The sequence below is a fragment of the Entelurus aequoreus genome, linkage group LG07, assembly GCF_033978785.1.
Source record: "Entelurus aequoreus isolate RoL-2023_Sb linkage group LG07, RoL_Eaeq_v1.1, whole genome shotgun sequence".
Lineage (NCBI taxonomy): Eukaryota > Metazoa > Chordata > Actinopteri > Syngnathiformes > Syngnathidae > Entelurus > Entelurus aequoreus.
Window position 1 is genome coordinate 66,270,429 of NC_084737.1, and position 24,176 is coordinate 66,294,604.

Below are 24,176 nucleotides of genomic sequence, written 5' to 3' on the forward strand. Positions count from 1 at the left end.
ATTATTTACCAGCAACATAAAGTGAAACAGAGGCAGAGGTGTCCTGCCACAGTCAGTAACAAATAAACAGAAAACAGTAGTGGTGGTAGATAGACACAGAGCTTCATCAAACATCTGATCCACTGAACAAAGAGCTCCAAAAATCTTGAACTTTAGACTGCCATCAGTTTTACTCCCTACACTTAACCACGTGTTTCCTACTGCCTGCAGACTTTGCACCCTTTGTTATATACACATGTTGTGTTTCTAATATAAATACATTTAATAAAGTCAAATACAAATAAGGCAACAAGAGAAGTATCCTACACTTCTCTTTTGTAAAGTAAATCTGAACAGCCGATATGGGCATCTACATGAACTTTATGATTTGCCTGACAAGCTGGAGAGGACAACAAAAAAAAAAAAAAAAAATTTTTTTCTTTTTTTAATTTTTAATTTTTTTTGTGGCGGGCCGCCACAAATAAATGAATGTGTGGGAAACACTGATGCGTCTTTTGCCTTTGCTTTGTTTTTAACGGCTTCTTTGCGACACCTGTTCCATAAAAAAAGACCAGGCTCAGCAATAACACTCCAGGTGTTATTTTTAGTCATCAGAGCAGTGGTGTCCAAAGTCTGGTTCACCGGCCATTTGTGGTCCGCAGATAGGTTTTTATTGGCCCACAAGTTGTACAACATATATTTTTTTGACATATCGTTAAATATGGCTTGCATCAGAACATTACAAAGGATGAAAAGTGCCATTTAAAAAAAAAAAATTGGATTAATAACATTTCTGATTTTGATTACAGTATTTTTCGGACTATAAGTCGTGTTTTTTTTTCATAGTTTGGCCGGGGGTGCGACTTTATACTCAGGAGCGACTTATGTGTGAAATTATTAACACATTACCGTAAAATATCAAATAATATTATTTAGCTCATTCACATAAGAGACTAGACGTATAAGATTTCGTGGGATTTAGTGATTAGGAGTGACAGATTGTTTGGTAAACGTATAGCATGTTCTATATGTTATAGTTATTTGAATGACTCTTACCATAATATGTTACGTTAACATACCAGGCACGTTCTCAGTTGGTTATTTGTGCGTCATATAACGTACACTTATTCAGCCTGTTGTTCACTATTCTTTATTTATTTTAAATTGCCTTTCAAATGTCTATTCTTGGTGTTGCGTTTTATCAAATAAATTTCCCCAAAAAATGCGACTTATACTCCAGTGCGACTTATATGTTTTTTTCCTTCCTTATTATGCATTTTCGGCCGGTGCGACTTATACTCCGGAGCGACTTATACTCCAAAAAATACGGTAATCCCAATTATTAATTTGCTTGGAAAATATTAACAAACTTTGGTAAAGACCCCCATATTTGAATACAAATGCACTTTTATTCTCAAAATGTCATAAAATAACAACAACAAAAATTCTTGAATGCACATAATTTATTTGGTCAAAACTTAGATTTCTAGTTAGTAAGTACTGTCAAGTTTGTTTTGAAGCAACATTTGCCACCAGTGGGAGTCTCCTCACTCATCCTTGCACTGGTGTATGCATTGACCTGATTAATGACCGTATTTCAGGTAACCATCCATGGTCAAGGTAAAAGATCATGTACGGACAAATTAAATTGCATAATCAATATGTGTTAATTAGTGGTGCGCCAAAAAATCGATTGGCATCCGAATCGCAATTCTTATTTATTCCACCGTGCTGTATATTAGCTTGTATTGTATTGTGCTGTATTGTATATATTATATAATCATATAATATATCAGTATATATTATATAATGTATATATAATATGTAAATTAGTGCTGGGCGATATGGCCTTTTATTAATATCTCAATATTTTTAGGCCATGTCACGATACACGATATATATCTCGATATTTTGCCTTAGCCTTGTATGAACACTTGATGCATATAATCACACCAGTATGATGATTCTATGTGTCTACATTAAAACATTCTTGTTCATACTTCATTAATATATGCTTATTTTAAACTTTCATGCAGAGAGGGAATTCACAACTAAGTCAATTGACCAAAACTGTATTTATTAAACAGTTATTAAGCAGTGGCACAAACATTCATGTCATTTCCAAAACAGAAAGTGCAAGATTGTGAGACATTTTAAAACAAGCTATTAGTGCACTTTTGTGAATGATGTCACTAAGATGACAACACTAAATTAAAGTGCACTTTTTGTACAGAACACCACTACAATAGTTTAAAACAAATAAAGTGCACTTTTGTGCATGATGTCACACAATATATTTCAATAACTGTTAAATAAAAATGAGCTGCATAATAAGAAATCAAATAGTGTATGTCCTTCACTGTGTGGTAGGTTCCTGCGGTCGTTATCTCCTTCTGTTGTTGACTATTATTTTCATACGGTGTTGATCTGGAAATGGTTGCTTCGGCATTTTGTGGGTGTGGCACCGAACGGAGATGTTGACATGCGGAGTTTCAAGCACTCCTCATTCTCTAGCGGGTGACTTTTGAAATGATGCTACATTAGCAGTGCTGCTACTTTTTGTAGCAACGCTTTTGCCGCATACTTGTTCAACATCTTCCCGCTTGAAGCCAAACCACCGCCAGACGATGGACCCCGTGCCGTTTTTCTTGGGAATGAATTCTTCCTTCATTTTTTACCAGATTCGCACCTTCTTTCTCTCGTATTACCACCGTTAGCATCACAGCTAACGTTACCATGTTGCTACCTCTCTGCTCCGCGGGAGCGTGTGTAAGAAGGTGCGCTTGTTTTAAGTCTCTGTGAGAAGGAGGAAGGAGAGACAGTGTAATGCCCGCAGCTAAAAGCAACTGCGTGAGAACGTATACTCGAATATCACGATATAGTCATTTTCTATATCGCAGAGACAAACCCGCGATATATCGAGTATATTCGATATATCGCCCAGCCCTAATGTAAATATTACATATATGTTATATTTTATATTGATACTATGGTACATTTTTAGTCTACTTTATACCTGCATTATCCTTTCCATCCTTTGTAACCGAGCTATTGTGTAGAACAATTTCCCTTGTGGATCAATAAAGTTTGTCTAAGTCTAAGTTCAGTTTTGGACGTAGTTACTAGGGGTGTGGGAAAAAAATCAATTGGAATTCAAATCCCCATTCTCATGTTGTACGATTCAGTATCGATTCTCATTTTTCAAAAATCTATTTTTTTTTTTAAAAGTTTTTTTTTTTTAAATTAATAAATCCAACAAAACAATACACAGCAATACCATAACAATGCAATCCAATTCCAAAACCAAACCCGACCCAGCAACACTCAGAACTGCAATAAACAGAGCAATTGAAAAGAGACACAAACACGACACAGAACAAACTAAAAGTAGTGAAACAAAAATGAATATTATCAACAACAGTATCAATATTAGTAACAATTTCAACATAGCAGTGATTAAAAATCCCTCATTGACATTATCATTAGACATTTATTTAAAAAAAATTAATAAAAATGAACAATAGTGTCACAGTGGCTTACACTTGCATCGCATCTCATAAGCTTGACAACACACTGTGTCCAATATTTTCACAAAGATAAAATAAGTCATATTTTTGGTTCATTTAATAGTTCAAACAAATTTACATTATTGCAATCAGTTGATAAAACATTGTCCTTTACAATTATAAAAGCTTTTTACAAAAATCTACTACTCTGCTTGCATGTCAGCAGACTGGGGTAGATCCTGCTGAAATCCTATGTATTGAATGAACAGAGAATTGTTTTGAATGGGAAAAATGTCGTTTTTGAATCGAGAATCGTGTTGAATTGAAAAAAAAATCGATTTTGAATCGAATCGTGACCCCAAGAATCGATATTGAATCGAATCGTGGGACACCCAAAGATTCGCAGCCCTAGTAGTTACAGAGTTTTGTGACATCCCTAACACGATAGAGAGTTGGACTTTTAACAGCCTTCAATCACCCCAGCGTCTGGGTCAGTGTGTCTCTCCTGTAGTTCAGGATAAAAGGACAGAGTTGGCCAGTACGGGGATGAGCTCAGGATAAAATGGCGGCTCGTGTCCTTCTTAGCGACCACTAATAATAATAGCCCCACACGCCATCCTGAGGCTCTCGTCCTTCCTAACTCGGGCTTTAGCGGCTCCCGTGGGAGCGCTGACTCAGGTGACTGGGTTTTAAACTTCAGCCGCCTCTCCATCTCGCAGGGCTTGAGTGTGACCTTGCCGCCACCCACTGAGAAGAAAAAAAAGGAGGGGTGATAGTCCTCGGCCCCTCATTAGGCGGGACAGCTCAGGAAAAGTGCGCTAATTACCTCACTAACAATGTCCTTGCCGTCCATGGCTTAGAGCGAGCAAGCGGCCATGGGATAATAACCCCCTAACCTCTCTGAGAAGTTCAGGACAGTATTATCATGATCACTTTGAGTGACGGGCCGAGGGTGGCGTTTTAACGCAGCTATCTGATTGATGGACTTGGCTTCCAGCAGGGTGTCAGGCGTGGTTTGTTAGCATTTCGTCTTGACATATGACTTTAAAGCACTCTTTTCTGCATTTAATTTTCATTGTGAAGAAAACCCCTCGCTCTCCCAGACAAGGACGGTTTCTGGTTTTAAAGTTAGCGTCTTAAAAAGAAGTCTATAGTTAGCGTAAAAATGTTTGCTGTTCGCCGGCCAATCCGAGTGTCTCCTTGCTTAGGTGACCGTGTGACTGTTTTCTGAGTCATCGCCTCTGTGACACTGAGCATTAGGCCCCTCGGCGCTCGCCTTCATCTTTTCTGTTAGCGTGTGGAGAGCAGCCTGGCGGCCCGCAGCCTGACATTACGGCGGCAGCCTGTAATCATGAGGCTGTAAAAAACCCAAATCCGGCGGCCGCAAACAGTGTGGCATCGTCATAGCGGTGGCAGCGAAGCACCATTCACCGCTTCTGTCCCATAAACGGCTGCCTTGCCGAGTCACAGCAAGACCCCCTTCAGAGAGTCCTCTGCTTCCAATCAGGATTATTTGTGTGTGACATGTGAGGATGCTTATGACATCACACAAAAAGCTCTACTTGGGTGATAACGTGACAAAATGAGGAAAACTTAGCCGAAAAAAAGTCGAGCCTGAGCCTCTCCACAAGCTGTTTGCCATTAGGCGTGACTACATTTCCACTACACTCCCCCTGAATGCTAAGCGGCTATTTCCCATCATTATGGCATTTAATGCGATCAGGATGGTAATCAGATTGCAAATGAAATACCCCCATGACACAGTTGTGCGGGTCTACTGGCGAGGAAAAGAGGTAATTGCTGGAAATTGGGCCGCTCCAGCCAACTTTGAAAGGTAACCCCGCTTTTTTTGGGGGGGCGTGGGGGGCTCTCCGCTGTGTGGGTTTTGAGTTTAAAGAAAGCATAAGGATACGTTTTCTGCACCAGAGCTCCCCCTACAGTTGGGAAGTCCCTGTCTCTGCAAAGTTTTAGCAAGCACGAGTTCAGTTCAGTTTATTTGGAACATGCATACGATGCAATGTAATGCATCACACATTTGCAGTTGTTTCATTACAGCACGTCCAAAAAGGAGTAGGAAGAAGCAGAGCTTATTTAATCCTACCCCTTTTCATACCATAGCAATTGTATCTAATTCCCTTGTTCTCTGTAACAGAACAGTGAACAAATAAATAATATACCATAGTAAGTCAAATATTAAATACATAAATTATCTTTGTCTCAATGAAAGAAAAAAAAAAAAAAAAAGAGGTTCAAGATGTTCATCATAATTCTTGTTCTGTGTACTTTGTGAACACTTGTAGTTTGAACAGTCTCTTGAACTGAATCATATTGGTGCTTTGTTTGATTTCTTTGGTTAATCCATTCTATAATTTAATTCCACATACAGATATGCTAAAGGTTTTAAGTATTGTACGAGCATACAAATGTTTCAAATTAGATTTTCCTCTAAGGTTATATTTCACCTCTTTTGTTGAGAAGAATTGTTGTACATTCTTGGGTAGCAGGTTATAGTTTGCTTTATACATCATTTTAGCTGTTTGCAAATGCACCAAATCGTTGAATTTCAATAATTGTGATTTAATGAATAGAGAGTTTCTATGTTCTCTATATCCAACATTATGTATTATTCTAATTGATCTTTTTGTAACACATTTAGTGAATAAAGCGCACTTTTGTAGTTGATTCCCCATATTTCTACACAGTAACTCAGATATGGTAACACTAGCGAGCAGTAAAGAATATGAAGTGATTTTTGGTCTAGAACAGGGGTCCCCAAACTACGGCCCACGGGCCGGATACAGCCCTCCAGCGTCCAAAATCCGGCCCGCGGGAAGTCCCAAGTAAAAAAAATATATATATATAATTTTTTATTTTTTTATTTTAATTTTTTTAAAAATTTGTCCTTACTAGTCCATTTTCTACCGTCTCCTAGCCACTCAGGCAAATCATATTGTCTAAAAATGCATTTTACCATCGATAACGTGACATGCAGCAAGTGCGCTCTTTAAGTCAATTAGTGCGCGAGGAATATATATGTATGAATACATATATATATATATATATATATATATATATATATATATATATATATATATATATATATATATAGATATATATAGATACTCGCACATATAGACACATATACATATATACACATATACATATATACACATATACATATATATATATATACACATATACATATATATATATACAGTACATGGACATATACATGTACATAGACATATACATATATACACACACATATATACACATTTACATATACATATATATATAGACACACACACATTTACATATAATATATATATACAGTATATATACACTACCGTTCAAAAGTTTGGGGTCACATTGAAATGTCCTTATTTTTGAAGGAAAAGCACTGTACTTTTCAATGAAGATAACTTTAAACTAGTCTTAACTTTAAAGAAATACACTCTATACATTGCTAATGTGGTAAATGACTATTCTAGCTGCAAATGTCTGGTTTTTGGTGCAATATCTACATAGGTGTATAGAGGCCCATTTCCAGCAACTATCACTCCAGTGTTCTAATGGTACAATGTGTTTGCTCATTGGCTCAGAAGGCTAATTGATGATTAGAAAACCCTTGTGCAATCATGTTCACACATCTGAAAACAGTTTAGCTCGTTACAGAAGCTACAAAACTGACCTTCCTTTGAGCAGATTGAGTTTCTGGAGCAGCACATTTGTGGGGTCAATTAAACGCTCAAAATGGCCAGAAAAAGAGAACTTTCATCTGAAACTCGACAGTCTATTCTTGTTCTTAGAAATGAAGGCTATTCCACAAAATTGTTTGGGTGACCCCAAACTTTTGAACGGTAGTGTATATATATATATATATATATATATATATATATATATATATATATATATATATATATATATATATATATATATATATATATATATAGCGCGGCCCCCAGCCAAATTGTTTTACCCCAATGCGGCCCCGGAGTCAAAAAGTTTGGGGACCCCTGGTCTAGAACATGTTTTGCTTTATTTATTATTGATGTGTTTCTTGCTACTTTATGTTGTATATTTTGTACATGAAATTTTTACAAGTCAATTAGCACGCACACAACTCTGAACTAGGAATGTTCCAAACGGGGATTTATGCTGCCGATTCCGATAAAGATCATCCATGAGTGAGATCGGCCGATACCAATACCAATACGGATCACTTGTACCAACTGTAAATGTTTTACCTTATTTATAGTGAGTGCTATTGACAGTTGAACAATATCAGCACAATATTTCAACTAAATTTTATTTCTTCTTTTATTTCATAAAATAGTTTGAGCAAAGCAAAGTCAATAGTACCTAGTAACTAAACAAAATCAAAAATTACTATCCATTATGCATTGAAATCATGTTTTCCGTGGGTCCGTGTACCTTCCGTTCATTCGATTTCCAAGTCTGAAACGCAAGTCAAAAAACTAAATTAGGGCCGTTTTTCGATTTTTATTATATACGGCAGATTTTAAAACAAACAAAAAAGGGTTGATTTTCATTAAAATATTGCCATAAACTAAACTGGTGGCTGCTTCTGCTTTGTCTCAAACTTGCTAAAAGTGAATACTAGATTATAATTTAGAACCTTTTTTTTAACCTGGGGATTGCGATTATTTCTTCACCTAAATGGAATTATGTGAGCGCCCCCTCGGTCAACATCCCAGAGAGTGGAATTTATACAGTGAGTGTTCTATTATGGTTAGTCTGTATGTTTAGCACCTAGTAATGCTGCACATGCTATAGTGTCACACTAAAGCTGCATTCGCCGGGTAGGAGTCGGCTTTTAAAACTTATTGCTCATCCTCTTTGTGTTCGGACTCAAAAATATGAGGTTCTGGATCATCATTTTTCCAAAAGTAATAGGTGTTGGCTCTTACAAAGTCTGCTTGATTAGCATTGTTGTCGATGGGGAAGGGATCTTTGGTTCCTAGCGCGACGTCACGCAATCACGTGACTGGCTTCCTCATTCTCTATCAAAATGGCTCGGAAATCTCCGTGAAATTGGTGCTATTTTGATCGTATCTATTTGCTCGCAAACTTTTGGTGTCATACATCAGTTGAATATTAGAATAGCTTCAAAATAGATGCAACTTGTTTTTCCACTCTACTGGTTAAATCTACATTTAATTCACTTCCTTGTGGTCTAGATAACATGTATTGGATATGCTTTGGTGTAAAGTTTGCGTACATTTTGCTCCAGTCACATTTATAACCCGTTTTTTTAAAAGTGTCTGGAAGATGTTTGATTGTGGAGACGTTCGTAGATTGCAAATGAAACCACGCCCCACCCTCTCCAAAAGTATCATCATTTATATTTTGAAAATGTTTGAATATATATCTTGAAGTTGTCACAGAAATTATTTTTACCCAGACATGATCAAAAATAAACTTCATAAACATATATATTCACTCGGCCACAACAATAAGTACACCTGCACACTCTCAGATCGATTCAGAGCTGCTTTTAGTAGCATTTATGTCACTGCATGTCCCACGTCGGTGTTATTATGTGCATGCCAAGATTCTATGAAAATTATACTTTATCCTCCCTTTTTGTGTGTTTTCTCATAAGCCAAAGCAGACAGAGTGGGGATGAGCTCCTCCCCCTCTGGCTGACAGCTTGACTTAATGTCCAAATAAGTGCTTCCACCTCGTGGTGACATCACACTTAGCCAAAGAGAGGCATCCAGAACCGCGTCCAAGCTCGAAGCAAAATGCATGAACCTTATGATTTGACACTTTGGCATTTTTTAACATGATTATCCAACATTGTAACAATATTTATTAGTCAGAAAAGACAAAAACCATCATAGCTTTGATGTAGGTCATACAAGTTACAATGCAATAACGCTCCTTACTGTAAGCCATTGCGGTTAAAGCAGAAAGTAATTCAGGCTTGTGTTTTCAGGTCTTTTTTGGAGTATAAGTCGCTCCGGAGTATAAGTCGCACCGGCCGAAAATGCATAATAAAGAAGGTAAAATACATATATAAGTCGCACTGGAGTATAAATTGCATTTTTTGGGGAAATGTATTTGATAAAACCCAACACCAAGAATAGAAATTTGAAAGGCAATTTAAAATAAATAAAGAATAGTGAACAACAGGCTGAATAAGTGTATGTTATATGACGCATAAATAACCAACTGAGAACGTGCATGGTATGTTAACGTAACATATTATGGTAAGAGTCATTCAAATAACTATAACATATAGAACATGCTATACGTTTACCAAACAATCTGTCACTCCTAATCGCTAAATCCCATGAAATCTTATACGTCTAGTCTCTTACGTGAATGAGCTAAATAATATTATTTGATATTTTACGGTAATGTGTTAATAATTTCACACATAAGTCGCTCCTGAGTATAAGTCGCACCCCCGGCCAAACTATGAAAAAAACTGCGACTTATAGTCCGAAAAATAGGGTAATTATTTGTGCATTGTAAAGTGGTGACTATATTATTGTTCCAACCTGGTTATGAGATGACTTTTTAATTAATAGTATACCTCAGACAACACAACTTAAAATTCACAACTGTGCAAACGGATTATTTTCCGTGCAGTGCATGAAAAACATAATTTACGGACCACGTTATTTCACCGTCACCCAACTCATTTTAATATGTCTGCAATATTCAATCTTCCCTTCAAACAAGCGCTATGGAGGTCTAAGAAGCTCCATAATCAGGTTTTAAGCTGTTAAACGACTTAGGAGTGGTGAATCTGCATCCGAGTATGGAAGATGGGTAGGGATGAGACCCAAAAGTGCTGGATGCAGTAGTTTGTCAGAGTGCATTACACACCTGCGCCGACAACAACAACCACAACAACACTTGTAGCTGCTGAGTTTGTGTTTTGGGGGGTTAGTCCTACTGTCTGCTTGGAGCCTTTCTCGTGTAAGTCAAGTGTGGCGAGAGTTTATTCCAAAGTGGTTTGGATCTTTTTTTTTTTTGTGGGATTTCTGTTTGTTTGGAGGTGTTTAACAGTTTATTGCTCTTCTCTTTCTCTTTCTGGTGTGTGTTAGTCGTGACAGTGACCTCTCTACAATCATCTCCAACCTGCACCACAGCAGACAGCATGGCGTGCCTGAGGGTCAGTCTGCTTCCGACCACAACACCAGTACAGGACACACAGGTAGGACCTCCGCTGATGCTGCACATACTGTATAAACTGTACAGTACATGTTTGTGTGACATTCCCTACAACACATGTAAGCTTCATCCTTTTATTTGACCAATTTGTTGCATTTGGGGGATTTTAACTTACTGTAAGCGTATTATTCCTTTCCTGAAGGTCTGTCACTTAATGTTCTTCCTCCATACCGTGCATCACTCCAGGGGGGTTAAACCCCATGTTTTAAATTACCTCTAAATAAATAGCGTTGTTTGCCATTAATCCAGTGCGCAGAGGAGCCATGGTGTGCTATAAGCTAAGAGCTTTTCTTGCAGCTTACAGACAGAACAGACAGCATTTAATCACAGCTATTTGTCAAGTAGTCTGTGTGAGGATATTGTGTAGCCATTAAAGACATATGGCTAGGTAACGGTCCCGCTAATCAGCTATTATCGCGCTGTATTGGACGTTTTATGTCACTTGGGTTAACAATGACATATGCGTGTGTGTAGGCTGAACACTGTAGAAAAACAGCACATCATTTTCATTGGTTACTAGCTGGGCAGCACAAGCAGTAGTTGTTGCAAAACTGTAGGACTGGTTCAATCTGTGTGTGAGATCACTCTGTCAGCTAATTGTTAGGATGTTTTTTCATGTTAAATGTCTTTTATCTGAACTACAAGTTTGGGCTACGGTGCTTAATAACTGGTCGTATTAGAATTAAAGAGTATGTTTGTTGCAAAAAATGTATGATTACGGTTATGTATTAGTTTAATTAGAACATGCATACCGTTACACTATGGTACATAGTCCCCAGTTTGTCATTACAACATGACCGAAAAGGAGTAGGAAGAAGCAGATCTTATTTAGTAACCCAACCCCTTTTCCATTTCATTGCAATTGTTAACATATTTGTTCACTTCCTGTGCTCGATTTGTATCACAAGCAAATGAAATCAATCTTAAAAACAATCCTCATGAATAAATAGTTGTTTATAAGTTGTGAGTCACGTAATAAGATGTATACAATTATCTAGTTTTATAATACGGTTCAAGATGTTTATCAGGATTTTTTGTCTTTGTACTTTGTAAACATGTTGATTTTGAACAGTTTCTTAAACTGGATCATATTAGTACATTGTTTGATTTATTTGCTTAATCCATTTCATAATTAAATTCCACATACTAAGGATTTTTTGTGTTGTATGCAAACACAAGCAAGGATTTTCAAATACAGGAAGTAAAATTAAAAGCAACAAACAAATATTTTAAATAAATTATTTATATTATTACTGTTTTTAATAATAATGATATAAATGTGCATTATATATATATATATATATATATATATATATATATATATATATATATATATATATATATATATATATATATATATTTATATATATATATATATATATACATATATATATATTTATGTTTATATATACTGTATTTTTCAGACTATAAGTCGCAGTTTTTTTCATAGTTTGGCCGGGGGTGCGACTTATACTCAAGAGCGACTTATGTGTGAAATTATTAACACATTACCGTAAAATATCAAATAATATTATTTAGCTCATTCACGTAAGAGACTAGACGTATAAGATTTCATGGGATTTAGCGATTAGGAGTGACAGATTGTTTGGTAAACGTATAGCATGTTCTATATGTTATAGTTATTTGAATGACTCTTACCATAATATGCTACGTTAACATACCAGGCACGTTCTCAGTTGGTTATTTATGCGTCATATAACGTACACTTATTCAGCATGTTGTTCACTATTCTTGATTTATTTTAAATTGCCTTTCAAATGTCTATTGTTGGTGTTGGGTTTTATCAAATCAATTTCCCCAAAAAATGCGACTTATACTCCAGTGCGACTTATATATGTTTTTTTCCTTCTTTATTATGCATTTTCGGCCGGTGCGACTTATACTCCAGTGCGACTTATACTCCGAAAAATACGGTGTATTTATATATTTTTTTGTTGTAAATATTACACTGTAATTTAATGATTGTAATGTATTATTTAAAGACATGAAATAAGACTATTCATCTTAATTCTTGAGTTTATAAAGCATCACTACATGGTATATTGTTAATACATAACTAAAAAAAAAAATCTAATAGATGAATAAAAATAATGAATTAAAGGCCTACTGAAACCCACTACTACCGACCACGCAGTCTGATAGTTTATATATCAATGATGAAATCTTAACATTGAAACACATGCCAATACGGCCGGGTTAACTTATAAAGTGCAATTTTAAAATTCCCGCCACACTTCCGGTTGAAAATCTCCTTTGGATATGATTTATGCGCGTGACGTCATAAAATGCACAGAAGTGTTTGGGCCCTATTGGACACAATACACAAAGCTCTGTTTTCTTCGACAAAATTCCACAGTATTCTGGACATCTGTGTTGGTGAATCTTTTGCAATTTGTTTAATGAACAATGGAGGCTGCAAAGCAGAACGTTGTAGGTGGGATCGATCGGTGTCTTAGCGGTTAAGTACAATACTTACAGCAACACAACAAGGACTACTTACCCTGATAGAAGACGCCTAGCCGATGCTTGCCGCCAAACCCACAGATGAAGTCCTTCGTCGCGCCGTTGATCGCTGGAACGCAGGTGAGCACGGCTGTTGATGGGAAGATGAGGGCTGGCTGGCGTAGGTGGAGCGCTAATGTTTTATCATAGTTCTGTGAGTTCCGGCTGCTAAGTTGCTAAATTAGCCTTAGCGTCGTTAGCAACAGCATTGTTAAGCCTTACCAGGCTGAGAATTTTTAACCGTGTAGTTACATGTACATGGTTTAATAGTATTTTTGCTCTTCTGTCTATCCTTCCAGTCAGGGTTTTTTTTTATTTTGTTTCTATCTTCATTTGAGAACGATGCTAGCACGTTAGCTCAGTAGCTAAGTGTGTCACCGATGTATTGTCTTGGAGAAAAAAGTCACTTTAAATGTCCATTTCGCATGCTCGACTCTCATTTTCAAGAGGATATAGTATTCGAGGTGGTTTAAAATACAAATCCGTGATACACAATAGAAAAAGGAGAGAGTACATAGTTCTGTGAGTTCCGGTTGCTAAATTAGCCTTAGTGTCGTTAGCAACAGCATTGTTAAGCCTTACCAGGCTGAGAATTTTTAACCGTGTAGTTACATGTACATGGTTTAATAATATTTTTGCTCTTCTGTCTATCCTTCCAGTCAGGGGTTTATTTATTTTGTTTCTATCTTCATTTGAGAACGATGCTAGCACATTAGCTCAGTAGCTAAGTGTGTCACCGATGTATTGTCTTGGAGATAAAAGTCACTTTAAATGTCCATTTCGCGTGCTCGACTCTCATTTTCAAGAGGATATAGTATCCGAGGTGGTTTAAAATACAAATCTGTGATCTACAATAGAAAAAGGAGAGTGTGGAATCCAATGAGCCAGCTTGTACCTAAGTTACGGTCAGAGCGAAAAAAGATACGTCCATCACTGCCTCTCAAGTCCTTCACTGTAACGTTCCTCATCTACGAATCTTTCATCCTCGCTCAAATTAATGGGGTAATCGTCACTTTCTCGGTCCGAATCTCTCTCGCTCCATTGTAAACAATGGGGAATTGTGAGGAATACTAGCGCCTGTGACGTCACGCTACTTCCGGTACAGGCGAGGCTTTTTTTATTAGCGAGCAAAAGTTGCGAACTTTATCGTCGATTTTCTCTACTAAATCCTTTCAGCAAAAATATGGCAATATCGCGAAATGATCAAGTATGACACATAGAATGGATCTGCTATTCCCGTTTAAATAAATAAAAATCATTTCAGTAGGCCTTTAAGCCAACTGAGAAATGTATGGCAATGTCTTACATATGCATACAATTAAATAGCAAAGCCTGAGAGTAAAAACAACCCCCCAAAAAATGTTCTAACTTTACTAACCTATTCTGAGGCCTCGAAAATGTAGAGGTGCTTTTGCCATTATTTAGAAAAGAACTAATCATACAAGCATACCAGGACTGCAATGATTAATCCAATTAATTTAGACAATAGTTTAGATTAATATATTGTTGTTTCAATTAATCGTTTAATGAGTGTAACTACAACAAAATAATGAAATCCTGACCACATGGAGCGCTCAGAACTTTAAATATGTGGATATAGTGTAGTTTCCACATGGCGGCTGCAATAAAGCGCACATGAGAGCGATGGTGTGTGGCTGCGGCAAACAACGGATCATTTAAAAATATATATATTTTTAGTGTTCATATGTTAAAAGTGTCATTTCAATGTTGATTTTGTGCATTTATTAGAAAAAATAAAAACATCAACTGTTTTCCCTAGAATGCCCATAGAGGCTATACAATTTTTTATTTGAATAATTGAACAAAAAAATCGATTTACATCGGAAATGCGATTCTTATTCACCCAGATTCTAAATCGATTAATAATTTTAACAAATAGATTAAAAAAAATAATAAAAAATTTAGTCATTACTTTATTTATTTTTTTTAAATCTGATTTTAAAAATATGTTTTTTGGCCATCTCCATGCAACCAGAAGGAGCTTTTCTAACCTGTTACCTCTTTGGAAAACCTTTCATTATAATTATAATATCAAATAATAGGGGTGCACAAAACAATCTATTCACATCAGAACCGCAATTCTTATTCATCCTGATTCTAAATCGCAGATTTATCAATTTCAAAATTGCTATTCTTAATAAATTTTACAAAAATGTTTTAAATAATACATTTAAAAAATATATGTTTTTAGGCCAGCTACATGCAGCCAGAAGGAGCTTTTCTAATCTGTAATTTGTTTAAAAAAAATTCATAAAATAATTATTATACCAAATAACATAATAATAATACACATGAGTGAATGCAATGCATACTTGATCAACAGCCATACAGGTCACACTGAGGGTGGACGTATAAACAACTTTAACACTGTTACAAATATGCGCCACACTGTGAACCCACACCAAACAAGAATGACAAACACATTTCGGGAGAACATCCGCACCGTAACACAACATAAACACAACAGGACAAATACCCAGAACCCCTTGCAGAACTAACTCTACCGGGACGCTACAATATACACCCCGCTACCACCAAACCCCGCTGTACAGATAAATATATTACACTTTTTCATATGCATCCACGTTTATGGATGTATGTTATATTGTCTTTATATTCCAGCAAGTTAAAACATGACAATGCGGATTTAATAAACATCATGGGCAAAAAAACAAGATATACGTTTGAGTGTTTGTAGTTTATTCCTAAAACAGGTTAAGATTCATGCTTAAATACACATGTGGGCGTGTATTACGTTGAAATCTGGGGATTATCAGACTGGGAGGCGGATGGGATGGAGTACTTACTACAGAGCAGAAATACACTATATTGCCAAAAGTATTTGGCCACCTGCCTTGACTCACATATGAACTGGAAGTGCCATCCCATTCCTAACCCATAGGGTTCAATATGATGTAGGTCCACTTTTTGCAGCTATTACAGCGTCAACTCTTCTGGGAAGGCTGTCCACAAGGTTGCAGAGTGTGTTTATAGAAATTTTCCACCATTCTTCCAAAAGCGCATTGGTGAGGTCACACACTGATGTTGGTCGAGAAGGCCTGGCTCCCAGTCTCCGTTCTAATTCATCCCAAAGGTGTTCTATCGGGTTCAGGTCAGGACTCTGCAGGCCAGTCAAGTTCATCCACACCAGACTCTGTCATCCATGTCTTTATGGACCTTGCTTTGTGCACTGGTGCACAGTCATGTTGGAAGAGGAAGGGGCCCGCTCCAAACTGTTCCCACAAGGTTGGGAGCATGGAATTGTCCAAAATGTTTTGGTATCCTGGAGCATTTCACTGAAACTAAGGGGCCAAGCCCAACTCCTGAAAACCAACCCCACACCATAATTCCTCCTCCACCAAATTTCACACTCTGCACAATGCAGTCTGAAATGTAGCGTTCTCCTGGCAACCTCCAAACCCAGACTGGTCCATCAGATTGCCAGATGGAAAAGCGTGATTCATCACTCCAGAGAAGGCATCTCCACTGCTCTAGAGTCCAGTGGCGACGTGCTTTACACCACTGCATCCCACGCTTTGCATTGGACTTGGTGATGTATGGCTTAGATGCAGCTGCTCAGCCATGGACACCCATTCCATTAAGCTCTCTGCGTACTGTACGTGGGCTAATTGCAAGATCACATGAAGTTTGGAGCTTTGTAGCCACTGACTGTGCAGAAAGTCTTTGCACTATGCGCTTCAGCATCCGCTGACCTCTCTCTGTCCGATTACGTGGCCTACCACTTGGTGTCTGAGTTGCTGTTGTTCCCAAACTCTTCAGTTTTCTTATAATAAAGCCCACAGTTGACTTTGGAATATTCAGGAGCGAGGAAATTTCACGACTGGATTTGTTGCACAGGTGGCATCCTATGACAGTTCCACGCTGGAAATCACTGAGAGTGGCCCATTCTTTCACAAATGTTTGTAGAAACAGTCTCCATGCCCAAGTGCTTGATTTTATACACCTGTGGCTGGGCCAAGTGATTAGGACACCTGATTCTCATCATTTGGATGGGTGGCCAAATACTTTCGGCAATATAGTGTATATGAACCCCACTTTTTCAAATGTAACTTCCTGGTCAGCAACCCTAAGTTTTCCCCCAGTGTGACCCTGTCGTTTCTCATCCTATTAGCTAGTGGCAAATCAGCTCAGACCCAACACCTACATACCCTCTCTCTCTCTGTTTGCTCATCCCTTTGTCTGCAGGATTAATTGCCCATACGGTACCTGTGATAGCAAGGCATTGTGGGTACAAAGTGGCCTCTATTAGAGTGCTCAAAAGCCAGCCGGGCTAGCGCCTTAGCTCACAGTTTCCAATCGATTTCCTTGCCAAATGCTGTCTTAATCAGCTTGTGAACGCGATGACCAAATCAGAGCCTAATGAAAGAAGACATGAAGGTGCGTGGGGGTGCTGACGGGAGAGGGGCCGACTACAGTTTGCTTTCGCCAGAGGGGGTCCAGAACCCGAAAATCTGTCCGCTTGGGCATTAAAGCGCGATTTAACAGGCTGCTTGAGCGCCTCGCTCCGTGTCTGTAAACAAGTCCAATCCGATCAGTGGCTCTAATTCTGTCTGCCAGTGAAATTAGACACACACATTCGCAAGCACACAATTACACACTCATAGAGGATAGTTACACGGATGCGTGCCCACGCAAAATCAACACAGGTTAGGATTGACATCCAAATACACATATGGGTTTGTTTGGGTGGGGGGGGGGATTATTTGACTTGGAGGCTCATCATATTGTGCCTTTCCTGTCCTGTCAACTCCTTTTAAAAGTCTTTCACCCGAAAAATTCAATAAAAGATGAAAAGTAAAGTGACTCAAACAATAAAAGGAAGTAAACGTCCAGAATGCAAAGCAGGCAAAAGCTTACAGCAGTGAGGCCGTGATGGAAGAAACATTTAGAATTAGCGAGACAGGGGGAAGAGAGATGAATGAGTGTGGTGACGGCGTCAAGGGAGGGCTGGCGGCAGCCATGGCGGCCGACAGCGTGTTTCTGTGTGTGTGTGTGTGGGTCAGGAGGAAAGGAGGTCGTCTGTGAGTAGGCCGTTAATTAAATCTGAGGGACAGACAGGAGGGCTGCCTCTCCCTCCTTCTCTTCTCCTTTTTGTCGTCCCCCCGCCCCTCGTTGCCGCTCTCTCGCTCCCCAGCCGCTGGCTATTCAGAGGGTCTGTGAGAGGCGATGAGGGGGTGGGGAGGAGGAGCAGGGGCGCCGGTGCTAAGAGTCTGGCGGCCTGTGGAGACTGTAAACCGTGGCTCTGCGGTCAGACCGGAGACTCAAAAAGGCAGATAAGGTGTTTTTTGGGCTGCCGCCGCCGCCACCTCTCTTTCCACTCAGACTCCCACAGGCAGTTACAACTTGTTGGTGTGTGTGTGTGTGTGTGTGTGTGTGTGTGTGCGTGGGGTGGTGGCGGCAGCAGTTTGAGGCTTGAGCGTGTGTGTGTGTGTGTGCGTGTATGTGTGTGTTTATATGAGTGCACCTCCCCTGGTGTGGTTTGAAGTGCCTGTTTTTTTTTTAGATGTTTACTCGCTTGTGAATCTGCAGCCCAGCATGTTAGAAAAGGGCTTTTATTTTTCTGCGTCTGATTGAGAGTGCAAGCTGCTTTTAAATTATTCGCAGCTACTTATTACGTGATTAGCATAGGAAGACAATTCGAAACAAGGCAAACACTACAGGATTGCTGTTGCTGTAGAGTAGGAAAGAAGAGGAAAGTTTGGGTTGTAAATACTTGAAAACATCCTAATGTACATCATGTACATCATGACTGACTCTAAAAACATATCAAGATGTGATTTGGATAAATGTTTTGGAAAGCAAGTTTTGCTGCATATACAGTGCATCCAGAAAGTATTCACAGCGCTTCACTTTTTCCACATTTTGTTCTGTTACAAAAGCCTTATTCCAAAATGGAATAAATGCATCTTATCCTCAAAATTCTACAAACAATTCCCCATAATGAGAATTTGATGTATTTTTTTTGCAAATGTATTAACAATGCATTTATTAAAAACATATGTACATAAGTATTCACATACTTTGTCCAATACTTGATGCACCTTTGGCAGAAATTACAGCCTCAAGTCTTTTTGAATGTGATGCCTCAAACTTGGTACACCTATTTTTGGGCACTTTTGTCCATTCCTCTTTGCGGCACCTCTCAAGCTCCATCAGGTAGGATGGGACGTGTTGGTTTTCATCCAGGATGTCTCTGTACATTGCTGCATTCATCTTAGTCTAGTCAGGGAGGTGACCCAGAACCCGATGGTCACTCTGTCAGAGCTACAGCATTCCTCTGTGGACAGAGGAAAACCTTTCAGAAGGACAATCATCTCTGCAGCAATCTACCATTCAGGCTTGTATGGTAGCCAGACGGAAGCCATTTCTTGGTAAAACGTTTGCTAACATGCACCTGAAGGATTCTCAGACCATGACAAACAAAATGCTCTGGTCTGATGAGACAAATATTGAACTCTTTGGTGTGAATGCCAGGCGTCATGTTTGGAGGAAACCAGGCACCGCACATCCCCAGGCCAATACCATCCCTACAGTGAAGCATGGTGGTGGCAGCATCATGCTGTGGGGATGTTTTTCAGCAACAGGAACTGGGAGACTAGTCAAGATAGAGGGAAAGATGAACAGAGAGATGTACAGAGACATCCTGGATGAAAACCAAGATTTTCCATCCAACCTGATGGAGCTTGAGAGGTGTTGCAAAGAAGAATGGGCCAAACTGCCCAAAGATAGGTGTGCCAAGCTTGTGGCATTGTATTCAAGAAAACTTGAGGCTGTAATTGCTGCCAAAGATGCCTCAACATCGTATTGCGTAAAGGCTGTGAATACTTAGGTGCATATGTGCTACTTAATTGCTATGAAATGGAAAAGGGGTAGGATTATAGGATTGGGTTCTTCCTACTTCTTTTTGAACATGTTGTAAAGATAAATTTTAAATATGTAAACAATATGATGTATATCACTTGTAATTGCATACATGTTGGAAATACATTTTAACCAATGCTATGTGATTTTTTTTTTAGTTTTAATTGTTGAAAAATTTAAAAAATATTCACATTGTTATTATGTGGTATTGTGAGTAGAATTATGAGGACAAAAATGAATTTATTCCATTTTGGAATAAGGCTGCTTGTAACATAACATGTGGAAAAAGTTTATATTTTCTGCAATTAATAGTCATTATGTCTATTTACAAAGTAATGTTGCCATTTTTTAAAGATGACTTGCAATGTTAAAATAATGCTTGGCTTCATGCTGTATTTGTTAGGGTAACTCTCCTGAGGGGAATGTTAGTCAATGTCTTTACGTGAGATGATGGACCCACAAATTGACTTTTTATGGTCACACAACGCACTCTAAATTACTTTGGCCTATTATTGTGGCCAATACTACAGTAGTATTGATAGTTTTACTTCATTTAGCCATTTTCATTTTTGAAAATGCATAGTTTAAAAATACATAGCATATACTTCATAAAAATGGACCCCCCAAAAATCTACGAGAGAATGAAGCTGCAGACTGCAAAACGCGATGTGGTAAGAGACCACTGTTTATTTAATAAAGGAGTAAACATGCAACAGCACTTTTACAGTTAGTGAAGAGATAAGAGAAAAAGGAGGGGCGTATAGTAGCCGAGAAGACACCACCCTTGTACTTTGCTCCTAGTTCTTTCTTGAATTAAATAGTGTTTCTCATCTTCTTTATCAAAGTGCTGGCACTTGCAACTTTCTTTGACCCTATAGTGGCTTATTTTGCAGTCGTACTCCAAAAAGTCTCAGAGACTAAGTAGTCAACGTGTAGCATTCTTTGTTTGGGCACGCTATTGCGTGCAATTAAACGTTTGCCAACGGACTAGATTGTTAGGCGCAATGACAACCAGGGCGCTACACAAAAACTGGGGACATTTTTGTCAAAAATTAAATCATACAAAAAGTAGAGAGTACGATAAACTGAGGAACCAATGTATGCAGAATCGTTGCATAACTCAGCACTCTTCAACTAAAGTGTTCTAGAAGTCACATTTCCAGAAAGCTAAGGACTTCTCCCTCGCTAATATTTTTATTTTGAAAACCAGCGTTCTCAGAAGTCAAAATTTTTTTCTCGCCTTTTAAAAAAAATAAAAATAAAAACATGTAATATGTGAGTTACAAATTTCTGAAAAAAAAGTTGTGTTTTGCAGAATCCAAGTGTCCACTGCAGTGTAAGCTGGCAATTGAAATGTCAATGCAAGGACTTGCATTGTGTTTACACTGCTCTAAATTCCTCTGTACAACAGGAGAACTCTAGTGTTTTTATTATATTCTATTTTCTTTAACTTCCAAGTCCCTGCCGAGTTTTGAACTGAACCCGGGCCATTTCCTTTCACAGATCAAAGTTGCATTTAGGCCTGAAAAATCACTTTGAAAAATGTGCCTTGTTTGCATTTTTTAAAACAACTCGTTATGTAAATTGTGTGGGCCCACTTAAAATCAGAGAATAATTGAATCTGGCTACCAACAGAGTTGAAATAATGACTAGTTAGCATCTCCTCTGTAACTATCAGCGTTTATCACGGCGCTTCACTTATCTAAATGAGCTAAGTCACGGCTTCTGGAAACTTCGCCTGGTGCACGAGCCACCTGTGCACCAGATGACTTCTAGCGGTTAGCGACACATTTTGTCCTCATGCGCCCCATAATTCTTCTTGAGCTCCTTACTTCTCGTTCCACTTCTCTTAATTTCCTCCGTCCCCCGCCGAATGAAAGACCGGGACAAACAGACGAGCGGCGCGCCCAGCTGTATAACTGTGAGGACTTTGTGTGCGTGTTGGCAGCCGCACATCCTCCCTCGACACGAACACACGATTCCCCCCAGCCCCCCACCCCACCACATCTCCATCACCCACCGTTCCCCTTCCCCTCCCAGCTGCATCGGCCCGTAAGCCAATCAATGGCAGGGCTTTCAGGGCCGGCGGAGGCCCCGGCGCACGGAGGGGGGGATCAATAAGTTATTAGCACCATTCTGTCAGCTGTAATGTGGAGATTGATTGGGGGGCTGCGGCTGGCGGCCCACCCCTCGTCCCCGCCTGTCACCCCGCCTTTCCTCACGCGGCCCCCACCGCCCACCTCCCCCTTGCTGGCCTGATAAAGATGACAGATTAACGGAGTAAGAGAGGAATTAAGGAGTCTGGCTGTCTGAGCTGTCACCACGCTTCCTGGGATGGAGAGAGGAGAGGAGGAGGACTAAAGTTGGAGGAAGGAGAGGAAATCAGACTAGAGAGAGAGAGGATTGCTGCCTTGCTTGATGGCCTGCCCTGACGGTGTCACATGAAAGAATGGTCCGGGTCCCGCTGTTTCCGTTGTCTTTATCTGCTCCTCTTCTCTCGTCGATCTCTTTCCTCAGTGGGATGAATTGCAGATATAAAGGAGGTCAACTTGCGAGGTGGAAGAGGCTACAAAATGCTGTGTTCAACTTGACCTCTTATGGGATTGTCTTTCTGCTGGCTACATCACAGCCACAACTCAATGCTTCTCCACCAGTGGTTCTTAACCTGGGTTCAATCGAACCCTAGGGGTGCGGTGAGTCGGCCTCAGGGGTTCGGCGGAGCCTCAAGACACACCCGACTCATCGTGTAAATAAAAACTTCTCCCTATCGGCGTATTATGGATACCCACAAACAATGTTCCCTCTAATTTTCCATATGCGTGAGCAAACGCAAAAACTCCTTGAGCATTCGGTGGAGCACATGTGAGCGACGTCGTACGTGCACATGCACTGTGGCCTCACCAGTAGCACACCTGTCACAAACCTGACTAAATAACAAGTTAAATGTTTTATTATTATAATCAAATGACAGCAGTCATTTCCATGACATTATTTTCTAATATAAGTGTTTTGGCCCACTTACAATGACAATAACAAAAAATATTGTTTTTCATGAGCTGTGTACTAGTATTGTATGTGGGTGGAAAACGAAGAAAGGGAACAGACTTTGCTGTGAAAATGACATGAGAGTGGCACTTGCCAAGGTGAAGCCACGCATATCTGAACTGGTCTCTCAAAGGCAACAGCAGAAGTCACACTGATTTGCAGGTGTGTAATTTGTTGTGAGTTCATGCATTGTGTTGGTTTTGTTATTTGAACAAGGTTATGTTCATGCACGGTTCATTTTGTGCACCAGTAAAAAGAAATATAACTTTGTCTTGAATTTGAAAAAAATATTTTTTTTAATTTTTAACCAAGGCTTCGGTGAATGCGCATATGAAACTGGTGGGGTTCGGTACCTCCAACAAGGTTAAGAACCACTGTTCTACACAGAGACAAAACACAGCACTATTAAAAATAACTTTATTTTGTATTAGTAACTTAGTTACTAATATCAAAGTAAATTCAGCTCACTATTGCACAATTAGTAAACTGGCTTGCAAGTTTGCTTGAGGGAGTTCAGGAAAAATGATGATAGCTGTGTCAGCGTAAGTAGTGGGACACGGTAAACAAAGGGAGGAACTCTATAGTTTGTCGTATTTCATGTTGACATGTTGCTGTTTATTACGGGTAGACAGTGTTTGAGCTTCTGCACCATTCCACTCTGGTTGCTAACAAAGGTGTACTAAAAAGTAGTACCGAAGTACGGAAACTTACGAATGTTTTGAGATACAAGGTGTCTCTCAGCTTTTTGTTATGCTTTAAATTGCAAGCATAATTGAAGTTAAGATTTAGTTTACTAACGCCCCTAAACATCCGGCCTAACTTGCTAGCAATAGCTCATTGCTAGAAATTTCAATAACCTTGTTTTCCGGTCCAGCCTCCAAGGCCTTCCAGTCTATATTCGCTTGCTGCTAAGACTTGCCCCTCCACCAACGGCAAACCTGAAGTAGGCCTGGGTAACATGGTAAAAAATGTCATCTCTGATTTACGATTTTTCCCCTACTTTTTAAAGAA

General features: G+C 39.0%; 1 protein-coding gene and 1 long non-coding RNA gene across 8 annotated transcripts in view; one reads left to right on the forward strand and one right to left on the reverse strand.

Moving 5' to 3' along the window:
• The window catches only part of samd11 (sterile alpha motif domain containing 11), a 229,877-nt gene that overhangs the window by 162,440 nt on the left and 43,261 nt on the right, over positions 1-24,176 (forward strand). For all 7 annotated transcript variants that reach the window (XM_062054285.1, XM_062054282.1, XM_062054283.1 and 4 more), the window contains one exon: positions 10,568-10,677. In XM_062054285.1, the coding sequence (XP_061910269.1) occupies positions 10,568-10,677 (110 nt within the window). The remainder of the gene's footprint in view (positions 1-10,567; positions 10,678-24,176) is intronic.
• Positions 1-24,176, reverse strand: part of LOC133654183 (uncharacterized) — a 69,612-nt gene that overhangs the window by 947 nt on the left and 44,489 nt on the right. The gene's annotated exons all lie outside the window — the stretch shown is intronic.